Raw genomic sequence first — 19,935 nt, forward strand, 5'->3', positions numbered from 1 at the left:
TGTTGGTTGTAATTCTGCAGCTCCATTTAAATGGAAACCTGTGAAATCCCATTTTGCAATGCATAATCATCACTGTACAGATCCTCAATTCATTGCAGGGGTGGCCAGACACACATTTGATTTCATTCTCCCTAATATCTTTAGTTTCCCTAGTTTTGCACTACCACACTTTCTTTAAACATCTTGCTCCAAAACCATTTAAATATAGTCCGTCAGGCATATATAAGCCCTTTCATCCATCAAATTCACTCCATACATCAATGAACTGCACACCATCCCTCTTGCACAATCTTCTCATTGACAATCATGGCCCATCTCAGTTCTGTCCTATCATTATCGAGGCAGTAGACTCACAATCTTTACTTCATTGCTTTTTTTTTTTGCTTCCACTAACAACTCTTTCATATCTTCTCTCATTGCATATTTCTCACCTTTCAAATCATTTGTGCCAGCCAATACAATACTCGTTCTCTCCATTCTTCTGCATACTTACAGCATCACTGACATCCTTTATCTTTGCACCTGGGAAATATGCTTTCATCACTTTCACGAAAGTACACTCTTATCATCGAATCCCCAACCAATACTATCTCTTTTCTCCCAGTCTCTCGCACTGTTATTTTTAAGATATCATTAAAAATTCTTTCGCACCTAGACCCCCATCTTCAAAATTATTTTGATTAACGTATAGCAGTAAAATTCTAAAATCACTTTTGATAAATTTAGTATTGTGACTTATGCTCTGCAACTTATTTTAAAACTATACAATAGTGTTAAGAAAAATTTCAGTTCAAGGAGTTCCTATCTTAAAATTTCTTGTTCTCATTTTACATATATGTGTATTACATACACATATATGTACATTCGTTATATAATATATATATATAATGTGTGTGTGTGTTAAAGATACCAAGCTATTTTAAACCTGGTTTTACTCCATTTCCCAAGTATGGAGTAAAACCAGGTTTAAAATAGCTTGGTATCTTTAACATTTATTATACCCAAGGTAAAATACTTTCTACATAAAGGAGAAAAGAGATACATATTAATTACATACATACATACATTATATTCAATTAAATTCCATGTCAAAAGTTATATATGTGTAAATGATGGGAGAATATTGAAATTACGCGATTCCATGGAGATACCCGTAATAATAATAATAAAAATTAGTCATCCTTTACATTTTTTTATTTATTTTTATTTCATGTCAGACGTGTACCTTAAAGATACGGCATTACATAAGCCCTTTAATTTTCACCACTGCTGCTTACCGATATATATAAACAAAATTTCCTTCGTGAAACTGACGAATAAATTCCTTAAATCGACGCTTAACAATCTGAAGATTACGTTGATTATCTTCTTGAGAATCGTCAAAACCAAAATTATCACTATAAAACACACCTAAATCATCCACACCCGACATGGTAATACACAAACTTTGTCTTTCAAATAATCATAACATGAAATCAGAAAAAGGCGGGAAATAATCTCACCATGGTGACGTAAAACATACGTAGTGTTGAGCGTGGAGGTGAATCGAGATACTTTTGATACTATTTTTTAGGGGAAGGGTAGATGGAAATTGAGAATTACTGAGGTTTTTTAATGTTTCCTATTTTATCAATAATAGTTACGTTTATTTACTATCAATAATATTTATTTCATTATTTTAGTGTAATATAATATTTCAATTGAAGATGAATCAGCTGATCTTACAAAAATTAAAGGGCTTCGCCTTACCAGTCTTGAAAATTTAAATAAAGACAAAATACGTTTCATCGGTCGAGTTGTCCTAGCAATTCAGAAACAGCGTAGATTAACCTCCTCATGGGTTGTGAGATGCTGATGAGGTATTAAATATAGTTTGTTTTTTGTTATTTAACTGCGAACTTAGAAGTTTTTTTTTCTCTGAGTTGTTCAATCAATTATAACCAAAGCCTCTTCTTCCACTGAATAATATTCGAATAAAAGAAGAGGAAAGACAAAAATAATAATAATAATAAAATAAACTAGAGTTTTCGAGAGATTCACTCTATAAGATGCATTTCCCAATTTATGTGAATTACAGTTGACTGTCTTCTTCAATCAGGGATATAATAAAATAATAATATCCAGTTATAAATACACACAGAGTGATTCGTTTTCATTTTTTTTCTAAGAATCATTATTAATGCATCTTGATCATAGGTATGAATGGTCTAGGATTTGAGAATATATGTTCTCTAATAAAATGTAATTATTATTATTTTTATTATTACATGAAGCCTCCAAGCAGGACCCCCTGAGAGGAATTTTATCAGGGATACGAAGTTTCTTTTGAATCCCTTGCCTTCTTCATTAATCATTGTTTTTATGGTTCACGGGACTAGGTAAGATATACCCCTGAACACCCATCTCGGAGGCACTGCCTGAACTCATCGCGAGAGAGCACTCAACTCCACAATACACAAATCACCATCTCCCCTAATTAATCTTCCGACTACTTAAGGCTCTAATTTCAGCCTTAGTTGTGGCAGATCTATTTAGAGCCTTAGCCACAACAACAACAACAACAACACTATTACGTCATCACACAACGCCATCTACCATCGTCATCAACAGGAATTTCTGTCTGTAAACTGCATGTGATCGCTTGGCCGATTTGCCTGTATGCGAGATGGAAAAAATATAGTTTAAGTAGAAAAACCCTGTTAGGTCCGTATGAGATTGGATAACTCGCCTTGAATTGAAAAAGCCCATATATGATTCCTCTCATCACGACGTAAAACAAACTCAGGTATTTTCCCATCCAGGGGGGGGATGTCCCGTTGGTCTTCAATTAGCGTTACGAAGGCGACTAAGAATTTATTATTAAATCTCCATCGTACTTCTTATATATTCCATCTCAGTTGCTCTAACTAAGATGGAACATATTCAAATTCGAATTCAATTAGAGAATATCGGACCTATTCTTAACCATTAAATTGCCCTGAACTAATGAATATAAATATGGGCAGGGATTAAGCAGCACAACTTAGTTGGAACTGAGGATTTTCAAAGGAAGAAGGAAATAGCAAAGAATAAATTAAATTTTCGCCTTAATAAAAGTAGGTGATTTCAGTAACATAATAATTAATTATTTTTTAAAAAAATCCGCTAACGCTTTTATTCTTTAAATGGAGTAGGTGAGTTCATTCAGTTTTAAGTAACTTTTGAAAGCAAGTGGACAGTCAGCCTCTACCCTAAACGAATAACAGAATAGCAAGCCAAACAAATTAATGATTTTTCATTTAGTGCCATTGATCAAAGTACAACAGACAAATATGCGCCATCTTGTGTTCACAAACCCAAACGCAATCTCTTATCTACAATATTTCAGGTTTTATGGTTGATCATGTTGACCTGCAGGATAAAGAATCCATTTCATAATATATATATATATATATATACTGGGGGGATCCTCCCCTGACGCCTACGGCGCCCCCCCTCTGTTCTGGACTGGTAGGGCGGTTCTCCTTGAATTCCGATGACTCGACACTGAGGGTAGCCCCTGAGTGTCGAGTTAAAAACGTTACAAAACAAAATTACATAACAAAACGGATGTGACGTATCAAGCAGACGTCACATCCGTTTCCAATTTCAGCTTATCGTTTTATAGTATAGAGTAGATATATATACATATATAAACTAGATGATATGTATGTATATATATATATATATATATACACACACACACACATACACAGAGCTAGCGCTCTCTCTCTATTCACCTTCTCTTCTCTATTAACTCGGATAAAGGCCGCCAACACCTCGTAGATTGGCCAAAAAGTTCTAATATCCATGTGTGTTATGATAAACTCGAATGAAAGTTCATCGAATCTAGAGAAATTTCACTAGATTCATCCCATATTAACAATAGCCTTACTTCAATCTCTCTGACGCACACATTGCCTCTGTTCAATATTGGCGTAATCGTGGCAGCTCACACACGTAGTCCACTTTAATTTAGACCTCAAGCTCGCATTCCTGTTTTTAAAATGTACTATTGTTTTTTATACTAGATCTGTTGATGTAATTTTATTATGTTTCTGTCATTTTTTTGTATAATTCTTTGCCTGTGATACCTGAAGAAGTTGAATCATTCAGCGAAACTAGTTGTATCTTAATATTAAACCTTGTTGTTTTTTCATTCTCGGTATACAGTCATTCAAACTAATTTGAAATAATTCCAAATTTCTGCAGAGAGTAGTGATGGGACGAAGCGTGAAGGTATCTGTCTGTGTGTGTTGGTTTTCTAAAAATAGAGATTTTTATGTTATTAGTGCCATACGAAAACAGAAAGGCGTTACCTGATGTTTCTATATAGTTACAAAAAAAAAGCTACGAACTGGAATCCAACAGTTGTTGGATTCCAGTTCGTAGGTGAAATTGATATTCTCATGAAACTTGTTGAGATGGTCTAGAAAAATATTGAGGTTATTTAAACCGTGTTCCCAAATGAGGAATAGATCATCTATATAACGGTACGAGATTTTGTGTTTCAGTGTAGAGGAATTTATCGCCTTTTCTTCGAAGTCTCTAAGGAATATATCAGCAAGAATCGGAGAGAGTGGACTTCCCATAGTCAATCCCGAGTTCTGTTTATAAATCTTATTTTCGAATTTGAAGTATCCTGAATTTACACGGTGAGAGAGTAAAGAAAAGAATTTCTTGAATACTCTGTTCTTGAGAAGATGGAGGACCTCTTCAGTAGGTACATTTGTGAAGAGAGAAACTATATCAAAACTTGCCATTAAATCTGATTTGTTGAGTTTGACGTCTTTGATTTTGGAAACTAAATTGGCTGAATTTTTGCTGAGAGATTTTTGATACAATTTTATCAAAACTTCATTGTACTGTGTGTGTGTGTGTGTGTGTGTGTGTGTGTGTGTGTGTGTGTGTGTGTGTGTGTGTGTGTGTGTGTGTGTGTGTGTGTGTGTGTGTGTGTGTGTGTGTGTGTGTGTGTGTGTGTGTGTGTGTGTGTGTGTGTGTGTGTGTGTGCGCGTGCGTGCGTGCGTGCGTGCGTGTGTGTGTGTAAAAATTGAAAGACTAGAAACCGAGAAAAATGAAAACAAAGTTTATTAGCACAACTAGTGTCAGCTTGTATCAGCTTTCTTCAGGTGCACATTAAAAAGCAATAATCAGTAAAACATAAAGGAAATAACTGCAAACATCATGGAAAGTTTGTGTATATATTTCAACGTTGAAGCCTGCGAATTCAAAACTTCCCTTAGTTGACTTCATTATTGGGGCATATGCATGCGTATAGCATCTCACAAACTCCAGTATTAGATCGTAGCACATTGACAGTCGGAAAGGTTGTAACTCAGGTTGTTGTTCAGATCTAGGGGAATGAGAATGATTTCTTTTGATTACATTATCTTTCTTTCTAATTCATCGTGACAATGGGAAATGTTATTAGACTTCTCCCATAGGACTGTATGGTAAAGGTTTTCTTCATTAGAATATAAAGATATATTTATTTATATTCTAGGATATATATATATATATATTAGGATAACCAGGCAATTTTATATGCGTTATTTTAACTCCTAATCCCAAGTATGCAAACAATTAAGTTTGGGCCTGAAACAAAGTTCAAGTCTAAAGATAGTAAACACCAGGGCAACTCATTGTAAAGGTGGTTAAAGCTCTGATCACTATTCTTAGTATTTTCCCATAATGTAAAGCACATCTCACTAGAAGATGTATACTGCAATGCATTATTGGTGGAGTCACTACCCAGACCGTTTAAGTGGTCGAGGAACTTGTTAAGATTCTCAGTGCCATGCTCCCATATGAGGAATATATCGTCCACATATACCGCCATCAAGATATAAAATTGACTATGGAGATTGAAGAAAATAGTTCCATCTGCTTCCTAGATGTTAATCTCACCAAGACGCCTGAATCAATTAAAGTCTCTATTTTTAGAAAGCCAACACACACAGACAGATATTTGCATGCGTCCTCCCATCCCCATCCAGCGCAAAAGTTGGGTATTATATCAACTCTAGCGAATCGTGCAAGATCTGTACTGTCAGATGAAGAAGAACTGAAAAAGGAACTACAACATCTTAAATGGACCTTTAAAAACAATGGCTACTCTCTAAAAAGTATTAACAACCAATTATCCCGCAACCAACGTAACAACGTAGAGACACAGGACGACTCCAAAGGTCATATCGTCTTGCCATATATCAGCACACTATCCAAAAAGCTGAGCAGAATTCTAAAGAAGTTTAACATGAAAACGTGCTTCTCGACTCTGCCAAAAATAAGATCACGCTTCAACAACTATAAACAACCTCACAACCTTCTACAATTCCCAGGTGTATACAAGGTCACTTGTGAATGCGGAAAGCCTTACTATGGGCAGACAGAAAAATCTATCTTATTACGTCTCAAAGAGCATCAGAGAGACATTGCTTATAAGAGACCCAGAGCAACTGCTCTGTCGGGCCATGTCCTGCTTTCAATAAACACGAACAACGAAGGCCACCAACATGAAATAGATTGGACATTGACTTCAAACCTACACATCAGCCTTGATGAAATAGAGCACCGCATTGTCGAGTCAAGGGAAATCACCTTAGACCCTTTTCATTTGAATAATAATCTTAGCTATAATTTGGCAGACTCTTTCAACTCTACTATTAGATACTGGAGATCGCGTGATTCCACACACGCACAGGTGTACAACAATAGAACTTTAACTCGGACTGTAGTTCAAGCTCATAACTGTAATTTACAGTCGAATATTATGGCTTTATAGTTGTATAGCTTTAGAGTGTATCAACGTTAATTTAAGTGTCTTTTATTATCTTTCTATGTTCTTATCGCCTGAAGAAGTCATTTTTGACGAAACATGTTGCGTTTTTTTCAAATAAATGTCATTGTGTTATAATTCTCGGGTTTAAGTCAGTTAATTTAAAAAATGAACATATCCCAACTCCGAGTTAATAGTACGTTTCATATATATATATATATATATATATATATATATATATATATATATATATATATATATATATATATATATATATATGCCACTCCTCACCTATTTCGTAAATTGTCGTTAGTATCTTTTTCTTCTTCTTTTTTTTTAAATATATATATATACACACTCACAAACACACCGCACCGCTTTGCTATCTATGATTTTCCTTTGTGCTGCCATAAACTTTGAATTCTGAGTAGTCTACAGAACTTACATTGTCTCTTGGAGTGATATTCTTTGAAAGAATATCGCTACAGGATATTATTACGGCATACAAAAAGAATGGGACAAAATTTCCATTGATCTTTATGATAGTCTTTTGAAAAGTATGACTCTACGCTGGTTAGGCTTGCTGAATCATCGGCAAAAGGTGGTCCTACACTTATTAACGTGGCCACTGTGGCTGTTTTGTCTTCATACTGTGTTGTCCGTAGGCTTCTTTTCAAGCAGTTTACGTGACAGCAAGTTGATAGGCTGTTATTTTCAATTTTTTCTTATCACCCTTTTTGAACATCGCATAATCTTTTGTCTGTTTGGTATAACTTTCTCTTTTGGCATTTATTAAACAGATTTTTCCCTCTCTTCATATTACTCTGATGCTTATGTAATTTCTCTTCTAAATAAATCTTCTTTTGACAAAATATTTTTTTATGCATTTCATTTCTTATTCTAATTTGAGTTTCGTATGCCTAAATTAGTTTCTTCTCGGTCTTCTGGCATCCATGGAATTGTATTTTCATTTGTGCTTGATTTTTACATTGCCGAAAAATATTGTCTCTCCTTTACAACAATGTTTTTTTATTTTCCATATGGTGTTCGTCTTCATTATCAAAAAAAAAAAAAAAAAAAGAGCCTGTGTAGCTCAGTGGATGTGGCATTTGCACACCACAGCACTTGACCGCACCAAGGAAGACTTCTTGGTTTCAAACCCAGTCGGCGAATAGAAAAAAATTTTCTGAGCCATTTTCTGACCGGTTCCCGAGTTAGTCGACCTCAGGCACAGTCAAGCGGGTTTTTTCTACTGAAACTCGGGTTTTTCGTCCAGGAAACTTTAGAAAATCGACCGTAGAACCAATATTATTTAAAACATTAAATACGAGTGTTAGGGTTAGGGATCACGATATGGCGGCACTTATTGAGCCGTCTCTCCTCACTGCGTGCCGCTTAATTAGTGATAGCCTTGGGCCAGCTATCTCTGATTGGGTACCGAATTAGGTCTTTATTATCTATTAAAAAAAAAAAAAAAAAAAAAAATCAGCTAACGCCTTTTTATTCCCGTATATACGGGAGTAGGCGAGGCCATTTAGCCCTATCTAACTTTTGGAGACTGAGTGGGCAGTTCAATCTCCACTGGTACCCAATCAGAGACAGATGGCCCAAGGCTATCACTAATTAAGCAGTACGCAGTGAAGAGAGGCGGCTCAAATGTGCCGCCATCTCGTGGTCTCTAACCCTAACACAATATATTTAATGTCTGAAATAATGTGGGTTCTACGGTCGATTTTCTTGAATTTACAGGACGAAAAACCCGAGTTTCCGGGAGGAAAAACCTGCTTGCCCGTGCCAGAGATCGACTAACTCGGGAACCGGTCGAAAAAAGGCTTAGAAAAATTTCCTCTAGTCGCCGACTAGACTCGAAACCAAGACTTCCTTCGTGCGGCCTAGCGCGGTGGTGTGCAAACGCCACATCCACTGAGCTACACAGGCTTATATTATTATTATTTAATTTTTTCTTCTTCAAATGTGAAATTTTTTCGTAGTACTTTCATATCTTTGTTGTTATTATCTTATGTTTCTTGTATCATTTTATCTTCTCTTTCCTTCTTATCAATACTTTTATTATTATTATTATTACACCTCCAGGGAGTCTAAAGACTTTTCGAGGGAGGACACCTCCACCATACCCACCAACTACTTTCATCATCAACTACCGAACACCACCAATAATATTTTTACACACAATCACAAACATCCATGCCCACGGCGGGATTCGAACCCGCAGCCATTTGGGTGGAGAGCGAATATGCTAACCTAACCACTCGGCCAACCAGGCAGGCAATTTTGCTAATCCTTTTATTTGTGAAGCTCAGTCGAAGTGACATTCGCATTCCAGAGCGCTTGTCTGCTTGGAGAAAAGCTAGGGAGGTTGGATTCTATACTGGAAATAGACCAACCTTTTTCTTTCTGCTACCGTTTACTGAATTAGTTGATCTCCTTATGGGCAAACGGTTTTTTTTTCTTCAGGTTTCTCGTGTTATTCGTCCTAAAATATTCTGTTACGTTTCGGTCCAAGTAATGGTGGCACTGGTTAGCCACTTCTGTACTGGATGGTGTTTATGATTATTAATCACCTAGAGCCAGTCAATCTCTAATTGCTACGTGTGGAATCTGAATATCTTTCTTAATCTTCAAAATTGGGATATCGATAGACTGCCTATCCCTTACCGAGGACTGAAAGGCATTAACGTATTTATTTAATTTTTTTTTCGGTAAATTATACTGTATTTTCCCCCCTGCTCCAATTAGTCGTCTTCCTTTCTGCAATTAATTTTTTGGCATCTCTGAGAAGTTATATTTTTCACCTGGACATCTTTTCCGATCTGATGTACGCTTTTTTACAATTATTATGTTAAGATTTTCCTGTATTTTTCCTTGTAGATTCCATTCATGTTAATTATCTAATTGTATATTGTTACAATTTCTCCTATTGGCTGCTGATAAATTTTTTATTTTATATTTATATACTGCATTTTATTCAGGCCGTGCTAAATGCAAAAATACTATAAAGTCCCCGTCACTACACAAATCTCCAGGACCCGATGGTCTCACTGCGGAATTTGATAAACTTACTACCCCCTGTTTGAGACACTATTTGTGAAAATGCTGAACGAAATCCAGAATTCGGAAAGCATCCCAAAATATTTCAACCGCGGTTACATAACACTGATACCAAAAAGTAAAGACACCACAAACAACGCAAACTCACAATGGAGAGGCATTACACTTATCAACACAGACTGCAAAATCTTATCCAAATCATATCGCAACGAATTCAAATATACATACAAAAAATAATATCAGAATCCCAAACATGCGGCGTGAAAAACAGAAAAACAGAAGATAATATTCTGACAGTTAGGTGTATATACGAACACTACCAGGCAACACAACAACCATGCCTCTTGGTAAGTCTGGACATAGAAAAAGCCTTCGATTCTGTTAGTCACCACTACCTGAAAGAAGTCATTAAAGCTGCAGGTTTCGGGAAGAAATTTCAAAACTTAATATCAAACATATACAACACTGCACAGTCACGACTCATAATCAAAAGAAACTGTCTGCACCTGTTAAAATTGACTGCTCGATCAGACAGGGAGACAGCTTATTTATGATCCTATTCGCTCTTGCCTTAGATCCGGTGATACGAGCGATATCAGGACATCCCGGCATAGCGGGGTACTCATATAGGAGAAGAAGGTAAACCAAAAGTACTAGCCTATGCCGACGATGTTACGTTAACGCTAATCACAGCCGAGTCCTTCACGATTGCTTGTAATGTATTTAAATCTTTAGAAAACGCATCCGCATTAAAACGCAACTTTCATAAATGTCACGCGATGTTCGTCGGCAGGTGAGCAAATAAGCCAACCGTGCCGAACGAAATTAAAATCAATGAACACCTCCCTCTTTTAGGAATCACCATAGGGGACCAAACCCATCATAACAAGCTATGGGAAGTAACTCATATCAAAATTACAAAAAAAATTTCACAAATGAGACCCAGACAATTATCAATTAGAAGCAGGGTAAAAATATGTAACCAGTTCTTACTATCAAAAATATGGTACCTTGTAGTCAACATTAATTACAATCGCAACGAAGATGACAAAATTCACAGAGAATGTGCAATATTTATTTGGGATTCGAAATACGAACCCATACGATGGTGTACAATATTTCATGATATAGAAGCTGGAGGACTTGGTTTAATATTTGTACATTTATAAACTCTTTGTATTTGGACTATTCCCTGTACAATTTCTGTTTGGTCTTTTCTTGTAAAATGTGTTCACAATTGGTCATCATGAAGTTTGACATCCTATTTCCTCTTTCATTTTGTTCTCATGTGCCATTTTGATCCTACACTTTTCAAGTGACTTTTTATTAGTCATCCAGTCTTATTAATCATCCACCACTATTGTGTGGGCTTTATAAACGTTCTGTATTGTATTCAACACTTTGACATATAATTCTTCTTCATCTTCATAACTGATTGTTGTTGCATATATTTGTATTATTATTATTACTATTATGTGACACCTCCAGGGAGTCCAAAGACTCATCGAGGGAGAGTGTGCCAACAGCATCGAAAGAGTTCACCCCTTCCAACTACTAACCGAGCTCAAACTTGCTTAACTTTATGCGTGAACCATTAGTAGCATAGGCTCTACCAATCAACCATCCTTTACTGGCTAATTGTACTGTTTTAGTAATTTTATGTTTTGTTGCACTACGATATATGCTCTGCGATCAGATATTCGCGCATATTAACCATCCTTTTGTAGATTTTTATTTTGTATATTTTTATTCATTTCTTTAAACGAAACAGAATTCTCTCCACTTGACATCATCTAATTCTTTCCAATAATGTACATTTTCTGATTGTCTTGTTATACATTCTTCCCTTATTACTTTTAATCCAGTCTGTCCTGTTATATCCAATCATTATCTCAGGAGTGGTGATGACGTTTTGGAAAACTTGGTTAAGTATTGCATTCCAAATTGAGTTAACAGTGAATCTCTGCTTTGCAATGAACAGCATGGATTTACTACCTGAATGTCACGTTTTAGTAAGTTGATCATATTCTATAATAATGTTACCATTGAACTATACAAGGGGGAATGCATACGAGATGATAGTTGTGAATTTTGCTAAGGTTTTTGACAGAATACAGTATGAAAGGCTTTTGCATAAATTAGAAGTTATGGGTTTAGATTACAAAACATTAGGTGCATAAGTTAATGGCTGACTGACTGATATCCAAAAGCGATATACGGGGATGTGACGCACGATTTAAGATAACTGATTGTGTATCACAACTATCAGTTCTTGGTACACTATTATTCAATCTGTACATTAATGATATTGATAAGGATTTGACAGGTGATATAGAGATATAGGATATTACTTTCCTCGAAGATTAAGTATATAACCTGAAGAAAGGAAAAAGTGCTCCCGGTTGGGTATGGTAATAAGGAATGGTAGTGATATTCAGTACTTGCAGAACGGATGTATAAGCTGGAATCTGGACATTGGATGTCATTAAATGTAAAGTGATGCAATTTGGAGTGATCATATATCGGTTTATATTTGTGTAAAGTCTTAGTTGAAAGAAAGTTGAAGTTCACGGGCCATGTAGCAAAGATTATAAATTCAACTTAAAACATAATTGCAATGCTGAAACGAATCTTCACATGTAAAGATAGGGATGTCATTTTGCCTGTTTACAGAGCCTTGATGAAACCTCACTCTGATTGTCATGCACAGATCTGGTTTCTTGGTTTCCGTTGTAATTCTGACACAGTGGAGAGAGTGCAAAGTGTAAAATGTCATTAAATGTAAAGTGATGCAATTTGGAGTGATCATATATCGGTTTATATTTGTGTAAAGTCTTAGTTGAAAGAAAGTTGAAGTTCACGGGCCATGTAGCAAAGATTATAAATTCAACTTAAAACATAATTGCAATGCTGAAACGAATCTTCACATGTAAAGATAGGGATGTCATTTTGCCTCTTTACAGAGCCTTGATGAAACCATACTCTGATTGTCATGCACAGATCTGGTTTCTTGGTTTCCATTGTAATTCTGACACAGTGGAGAGAGTGCAAAGGAGAGGGTTAAAATAAATCAGGATTGTGGAATATTGATTATGAAGAGAGATTGAGAATTTGATGACCACACACACACACACCCACACTGGTAAACATGAAAAAGGGATGATATGATTGCGCCTTAAGGGTCAAAAAGGAGATGGAATTTTTCATTTTATGGAGAATGCAAAAAGGACAAGAAGGCTTACTTGGAAGCTGAGAATATATATCGATAAGAAGGGGATGGGGCTAGATTTTTCTCTCAGAGGTGGTATGTGATTGCAATGGATTGCCATTAGATGTTTTTTTGTGAAAGCAGTGTGAATGAATTCAGTAATAGTTATGGTAGCTGCTCCGTGTAGTATGTAGTCTCTCTTGATGGGTCCATAACTTTTTGGAGATTTCCTTTGTTTATTATTTAATATACTAGTGCTTCTATCTTTTTCGTCATCATCAAAATCTAACTTCAATAATGTTCTGCGTTATTGAAATTAGATTTTTACACTTGGCATTTATTGTTTTGTTTCAAAGTATCATGTCTAGTTCGATATCTCTAATTTTTTTTCGTAACGAGATTCTTAGGGGAATATAAGACCCAGCGATTGCAACATTCCTTTTCTTCAGAGCATGTTCGATTCCCATGGTATATTCTATAGACAGCTGTGAAACTCTCATCGGGTATCTGAAGCTGTTCATAAAGCGCTCGTATCGAAGACTGTCGTGCCCATTTGGAATCCCTTGTGGGATGGTTTCGCGTTATCGACGTCTCCTGATTTGAAGCCTGCAAGGGCGGATATAGTCACGAAATTAAAAAGTTTTGTTTAATAGCATGTTGGACTCCTTTACTCATACTAGCATGCGGTATGGCATAGATTTCACGAGGTGTTGGACTGCATCTACATGTACAGCATACCAGGCTTTCACTTGACAGTATTGTAACTGGCTCTGATTTGACAGAAGAGGACTTTGTTCCAGATTGTTTTTCTAACATGTTTTTCACATTCTCAATGGGATTTTGAGTTTGTGCTTTGTGGTTGCCATGGAAGATAGTTACAGTCGTTGCTATACTTGCTTACCTACTGCAGAACAATTCTTGCAGGATGAACAGTGGCATTGTTTTCCATAAATCAACCATCACCTGCTGAAATAAAATTCAAAATTATAGGAACGATTTCATTGGCAATAATGTTCATCTGTTTCTTCATCTTCATCCGTGGAAGGCTGACACCGACCGTCCGGGAATATTAGAGGATATGCTCTCACCATGACATCACCTCTAGAACCTTGAGTTGATTTTACAATACAAGCGGAATTGTTTGTGTCATGGGCTTCTTTCAAACCTTAGGCCTACAATCAGTACAGAATATGGTATACCATGGCCTCTCTGGCTCCATTACCTTTATTAAGTTTTCCAGTGTCTTGTGATGTTATTTACCACACCATAGACCATCTTTCTGGTTCTTTGCAGAAATCAGTGGTTTCCATATTGGCATACAACTACTAATGCCGATCCTGTTCATTTTCTCTCACATAGTTTAAGAACAGCCGTCATTAAGCACTTGAGTCAATTGCTTCACACGGGAAGTTCCATTCGCTGTAAGCTTTCCTATGACGACAGTGATCATGTTTTTTACAGACTGTGTTAGGACTACACTTGCATCTTTAAACAAGCAAGTGTGTTATTATTCCCCTGATTAAACACTCTGAATATCTCATTTTTGAGAAATCAGTCAGCTCTGTTGTTTTCAAAATCGGGTCTCATGCCAGACAGGTGCATACCATAAGTCCTTTATCAAATTCGGTAAGATCCTTTGTTTACCCATTGTTATCAACTCTATTTACTATTATTGACCAGCAGCATTCTTATGTAGTTGCTTAGAGATGCAAATGACCAAGTGTTCTGCATATGCGTTGCGTGAGTTTATATATATCTGCATATCGGTTTCTATTTCAGTTGCCTGCACGTGTAATTGAAAATCATTTAGAAATCCTGCATGGTGACTGAAATAGACTCGCACTATTGTCCAAGGTTAATGTCTAGCAGTTAATACGGCCAAAGTTTAGATGATTCTCTTCAAGTAGAAGAGATCATAGGGTTTGTATAGTAATGCTAGAGATGAACTGCAGAAAATTGATGTGGCATGGAGATATATCAGATTGCCAGATTTGGACTAGTGACCATAGATCTCAATGGAGATGAAGTGGGGAGTGTGATGGAAAGCATCTGGATGCTAGTAACGAATATTGTGGAAGTTATATAGAATGTTCCCGATAAGAATAGATTGAATTTTTGTGGGATTTAAAAACTAGCTTATAGTTGAAAAATTGGGTAGGTGAGAGAATTATGTAAGTCATTAAAGAAGTGTTATGGGATTGGCACTTGCGAAGCTTTCAGTACATGGCATGACAAGATAGTATAAAGTGTTATTCCTAGAAATTGTATAAGGGTGTTTAGATTAGTTGTTTTTTTTGAATGTTGGTATATAGATGTAATGGATTGCTTGTAGGGTATTTGAATAATTTATCAGCGAATGATTTAAGGAGTCATATGATATGTATTTTGTGTGACAAATGGTTAATGCATGAATAATGGTTCTCCTGCAATGAATCTTTTGAGTTCGATGAAATTCCTGTAACAGCAAAACAACAACAACAAACATCTGCAAACCATATGTGATCTGTTCAAGGTTTCGTTCAGTTTCCAGCTGGCATACTGTTGAACAAATAAATGAAATTGGATTTCTGAAAGATCAGGATAAATTGTAGACCAGAAATAAACCAGTTTATAATTTGGTTAATAGGAGTACTGTGAATATGATAAATACACAAGTTGCTGACAATAACATTAGAATATGAAGAGATTTTGTCTTTTCATGCAGGAGAAGAGGAATCATGATAGCGCTGTTAAAATTTAAATAGTGTTATGGTCAGCATTAAAACTCATATTATATTTCGTGTTTCATGAAGAGGAAGGATGAATTAATGAATAAAAAAATTGCATTATCAGATGATGCAAACATGGATGCTTTTTAATTTTAAGGACAGGTATCATCTATATATAAAATTCTTTTACATACTTTCCACCATACATCTTGGAATATAATGAAGTTTGACAGCAACAACAACAATAACAATTCATAGTTTCATTATAGATCAGAAACTGTATGTTAACTTCGCTCCACTATTATGTGCCACACGAACCCTCACCAGGTAGTCTTATCATTGAATTTTCTGGCAACTCGATCACTTTGAAGATTAATCACTTAATATACACCATCTATCCCATTGAGAGTTTATTACTTTTTATTTTTTCAGAAAGTTTACTCTGTATTCCTGGCTCGAGAATTCCTTCTTCTTACTATCACAACAGCTACGATAACAACATGTAGAACAGCAACCTAATCAGAATAAAATGCATAAGCGATGAATTCACCTTAGTTTTACAATGTTAAGAGTTTGCTGATGCCTTTTTATTTCCTTATAAGGAGTGGGCAAGGCGTAGACCAGAAACCCTATCTAGCTTTTGGAGACTGAGTGGCCAGTAAAATTTCCACCGGTAGCCAATCATAGATTGCTGTCACATGACTATCACTAATTATAAGCCGCTACCAATGAAGAGACCATCAAGCAAGCTCTGTCATCTCTTGATACCTAACCCTATCAGAATATGTCACTGGTTGAATTAATGTTAGTTCTAGGGTAGATTCGTTTTAGTTTATAGGATGAAAATCTCGAGTTTCAATGAGAAAAAATCCGCTTTTCTGTGCCAGAGATCGACTATCTCGGGAACTGGTTGAAGATCGGTTTAACAAAAGTTCCTCAAGTCGGTGACTAGATTTGAACTGAATTCTATCTTCTGGCGGCGTAGCCAGAAGGTTCTACTGCTACTGAGTTGCACAGTTCTTAACTTGAGTTTAAAGATTTCTAATTGATGATTCTTTTAAAGACGATAAAATAACGAAAATTACACTAATGTATTAATAATAATAATAATAATAATAATAATAATAATAATAATAATAATAATAATAATAATAATTATTATTATTATTATTATTATTATTATTAATCAACTAACGCCATTTATTCCCTAATAGGGAGTAGGCGAGGCCTTTTTATACCCTATCTAGCTTTTGGAGACTGAGTGGGCAGTTCAATCTCCACCGGTAGCCAATCAGAGATAACTGGTCCATGTCTATCACTAATTATAACAGCAGCCGATGAAGAGGCTGGCAAATTAGTGCTGCCATCTCTTGGTACCTAGCCCTAACAAGATATGTCACTGTCTGAAATAATGTGGGTACTACGGTCGATTTTCTTGAGTTTACGAGACGAAAAACTCGAGTTTCCGGGAGGAAAAACCCGCTTGCCTGTGCCTGAGATCGACTAACTCGGGAATCGGTCGAAGATAGGCTTAGAAAAAGGTCCTCCAGTCAGCGACTAGGCTAGAACCTAGGTCTAACTTCAAGCGGCCAAGCGCAGAGGACACAAGCGCCACTTCCACTGAGCTAATAATAATAATAATAATAATAATAATAATAATAATAATAATAATAATAATAATAATAATAATAATAATAATAATAATAATAATAAAAATAATAATAATAATAATAATAATAATAATAATAATAATAATAATTAATAACTTTAATTAATAGGCAGTTAAAATTAATAATTATTATTAATTTGAACTGCCCACTCAGTCTCCGAAAGCTAGATAGGGTATAAAGGCCTCGCCTACTCCCTATAAAGGGAATAAAAGGCGTTAGCTGATTTTATTATTATTATTATTATTATTATTTTCGGTACTCCATGTAGATTTGACTTACATGGTCAGTTTCTATTAATGCATATTAATTAAATCTATATTTCCAGTTTCTTCTATAATCTGTTTTGAGAAATATTGTGTAAATCTGTTTCTATAACCTGAAAGCAAGTCATGTGCTTATGACTTAAATTTTTTACCTTTTTGTCCAATAAAATCAAGACACGGTTTTTGATTCTTATGCCCTCTGGTGTATAATGCCGTTATTAACTTTGGGACTGTTTGTCATAGAACAGCTGTTTATTTATATTTTGAGAAGGATTAATGCTCTTTTTAAAAGTATAATGTAGCTTACGTTGCTAGTGGCATTATATGTACTAAATCATGTGTTTCACTTGAATGTTCGTGATATATTGACTAAATTTTATTTTATATTTTTGTGTTCATCATTAAACTATTCAACGAACATGAGGGCCGTACTTCTGAGTTTATGCAGTCTTATTTTAACGGCTGCAGTTGTTGGTAATGCGTATTTTCAGAAGAAACAGTTTTATCCTTCAGTGGTATATATTACGAAGTCTAACCCGAGTATGGCGGTAAGTTATACCCTAATTGATAATGACTTTATCATGTCAATATACACATTTACTGCTAATTTGTTCACCTTCCATCTCCTCTCTTTCACACACACACACTCAGTTGACGTTTCACTTATCAACTTGTTTATGTATGCGTTACTCACACAAAAATAAATCTTTATATTTGGTTTCTCTCTTATACACCCACCCACGTGTATGTACATATATATACTGAACAAGAAGCCTTAAAGATATTTTTAGTGTCAGTACATATATTTTTACCTTTTCAGATAAATTTTCAGTATCAGATCTGAATTGTATTTTTTTTTTCGTTTGAATTTTTACGCCCATGAATTCCCAAAATTTTTGGAAGTTTTGTTATTGAGTGGATTTGAATAGTAATATACATTTATTTTATAATATTTTGAAAACTAGTAGGACCAGTGAATGATGATTTTAGTCATTAGTCAGTTTCATTTTTTTATCAGGCAAAATGAACTGTAGTTTTAATTCAGGAATACTAATATCTGGTAACTGTTGCAGCCTTAAGGCTGTTTTCATCCAACAGCATGCCCTTGACTTTCCATTACAGTTCTTTTCTTTTTTGACTTATGGAAGCAACTATAAGTGCTATAAATATCACCATATATATGTCAGCATATAATGTTGGTGTTTATTATTACAAGGTAGCTGGAGTAGATGATATTCAACTAGAAATGCTTAAACATGGATGTATGTTTTGCAGTGATTACATTGCATAATTCAGATGGCCTAATCAAACAGTCGAATTCCATTCATTGGAGTAGTGCTTTCATAGTTCCTTTTTTTTTTTTTTTAAGGAAATAAAGCTGAATGTGATAATTTCATAGGAATTTCTCTAATGAGTGTTTTGGGTATGATATATGCAGGCATACTTGAAAAGAGATTGAGAAAAATTATGTAAGAGAAACTTGTAAAAGAACAAGCTGAATTCAGGATAATTAGAGGTTGTCAAGATCAGGTTTTCAATTTACAGTTAAAGAAATCATGGGAATATTACAAGGATATGATATGTACTTAAGTTTTGTAAATTTGAAAAAGGTCTATGACAGAGAAGAGCTTTTCTAACCACTACAATTATATGGGGTAAATGGAATGTTACCACAAAGCACTGTCTATATTTTAGTTGTAAGTCAGCAGTAAGAATTGAAGAAAATACAGGAAGATGGTGTAATGTAAAATCATGGATAAGACAAGGATTCATGTTATCTCCACTCTTATTCATTATCTACATGGATCACATTATGAAAGAAAATGGCATTGAACCTGCTGTTAGAATCAGGCATCAAATTTATTTCTTTGCTTTCTAAAGATGATGTAGTTCTAAACATATTGTGCAAGTCTCCAAGGTTTTGTAACTAAATTGCATAACAGCTATAACAAATTTTGCTATAGCTGTTATGACCAAACTAAAAAAAAAATAAAGACCAAGACTAAGAAAATAGGCAGTAACATAGCAAACTTCAGCTGCATTCTCAATTTTCAAATAAAACTTACAGAACAGATAAAATATTTTTGCTATTTAGACACAGTTTTTAGGGAAGATGGCAAATTAAATTTGGAAATAGATAACAGAATAAGCAAAGCTGGTATTGTGGGGAGCTAATTGATTATTTATATGGAATAAGAGCAAAATTAGCCCAAAACACTAA

General features: G+C 35.2%; 2 protein-coding genes across 3 annotated transcripts in view; one reads left to right on the top strand and one right to left on the bottom strand.

Moving 5' to 3' along the window:
* Mcm5 (Minichromosome maintenance 5) overlaps positions 1–1,466 on the bottom strand; it is a 288,604-nt gene extending 287,138 nt beyond the window's left edge. For both annotated transcript variants that reach the window (XR_016548356.1, XM_090393095.1), the window contains exon 1: positions 1,278–1,466. Coding sequence is in view for 1 of the 2 variants with exons in the window: in XM_090393095.1 (XP_090249221.1) it covers positions 1,278–1,432 (155 nt within the window). In the remaining variant the exon portion in view is untranslated. The remainder of the gene's footprint in view (positions 1–1,277) is intronic.
* Positions 1,467–17,931: 16,465 nt separating this feature from the next.
* sip3 (septin interacting protein 3) overlaps positions 17,932–19,935 on the top strand; it is a 306,647-nt gene continuing 304,643 nt past the window's right edge. The window contains exon 1 of the mRNA XM_090399016.1: positions 17,932–18,262. Coding sequence (XP_090255142.1) covers positions 18,134–18,262 — 129 coding nt within the window. The 5' untranslated portion in view covers positions 17,932–18,133. The remainder of the gene's footprint in view (positions 18,263–19,935) is intronic.

This window comes from Typopeltis vanoorti, chromosome 1, assembly GCF_054136105.1.
Source record: "Typopeltis vanoorti isolate ZY-2024b chromosome 1, IOZ_Tvanoo_1.0, whole genome shotgun sequence".
NCBI lineage: Eukaryota > Metazoa > Arthropoda > Arachnida > Uropygi > Thelyphonidae > Typopeltis > Typopeltis vanoorti.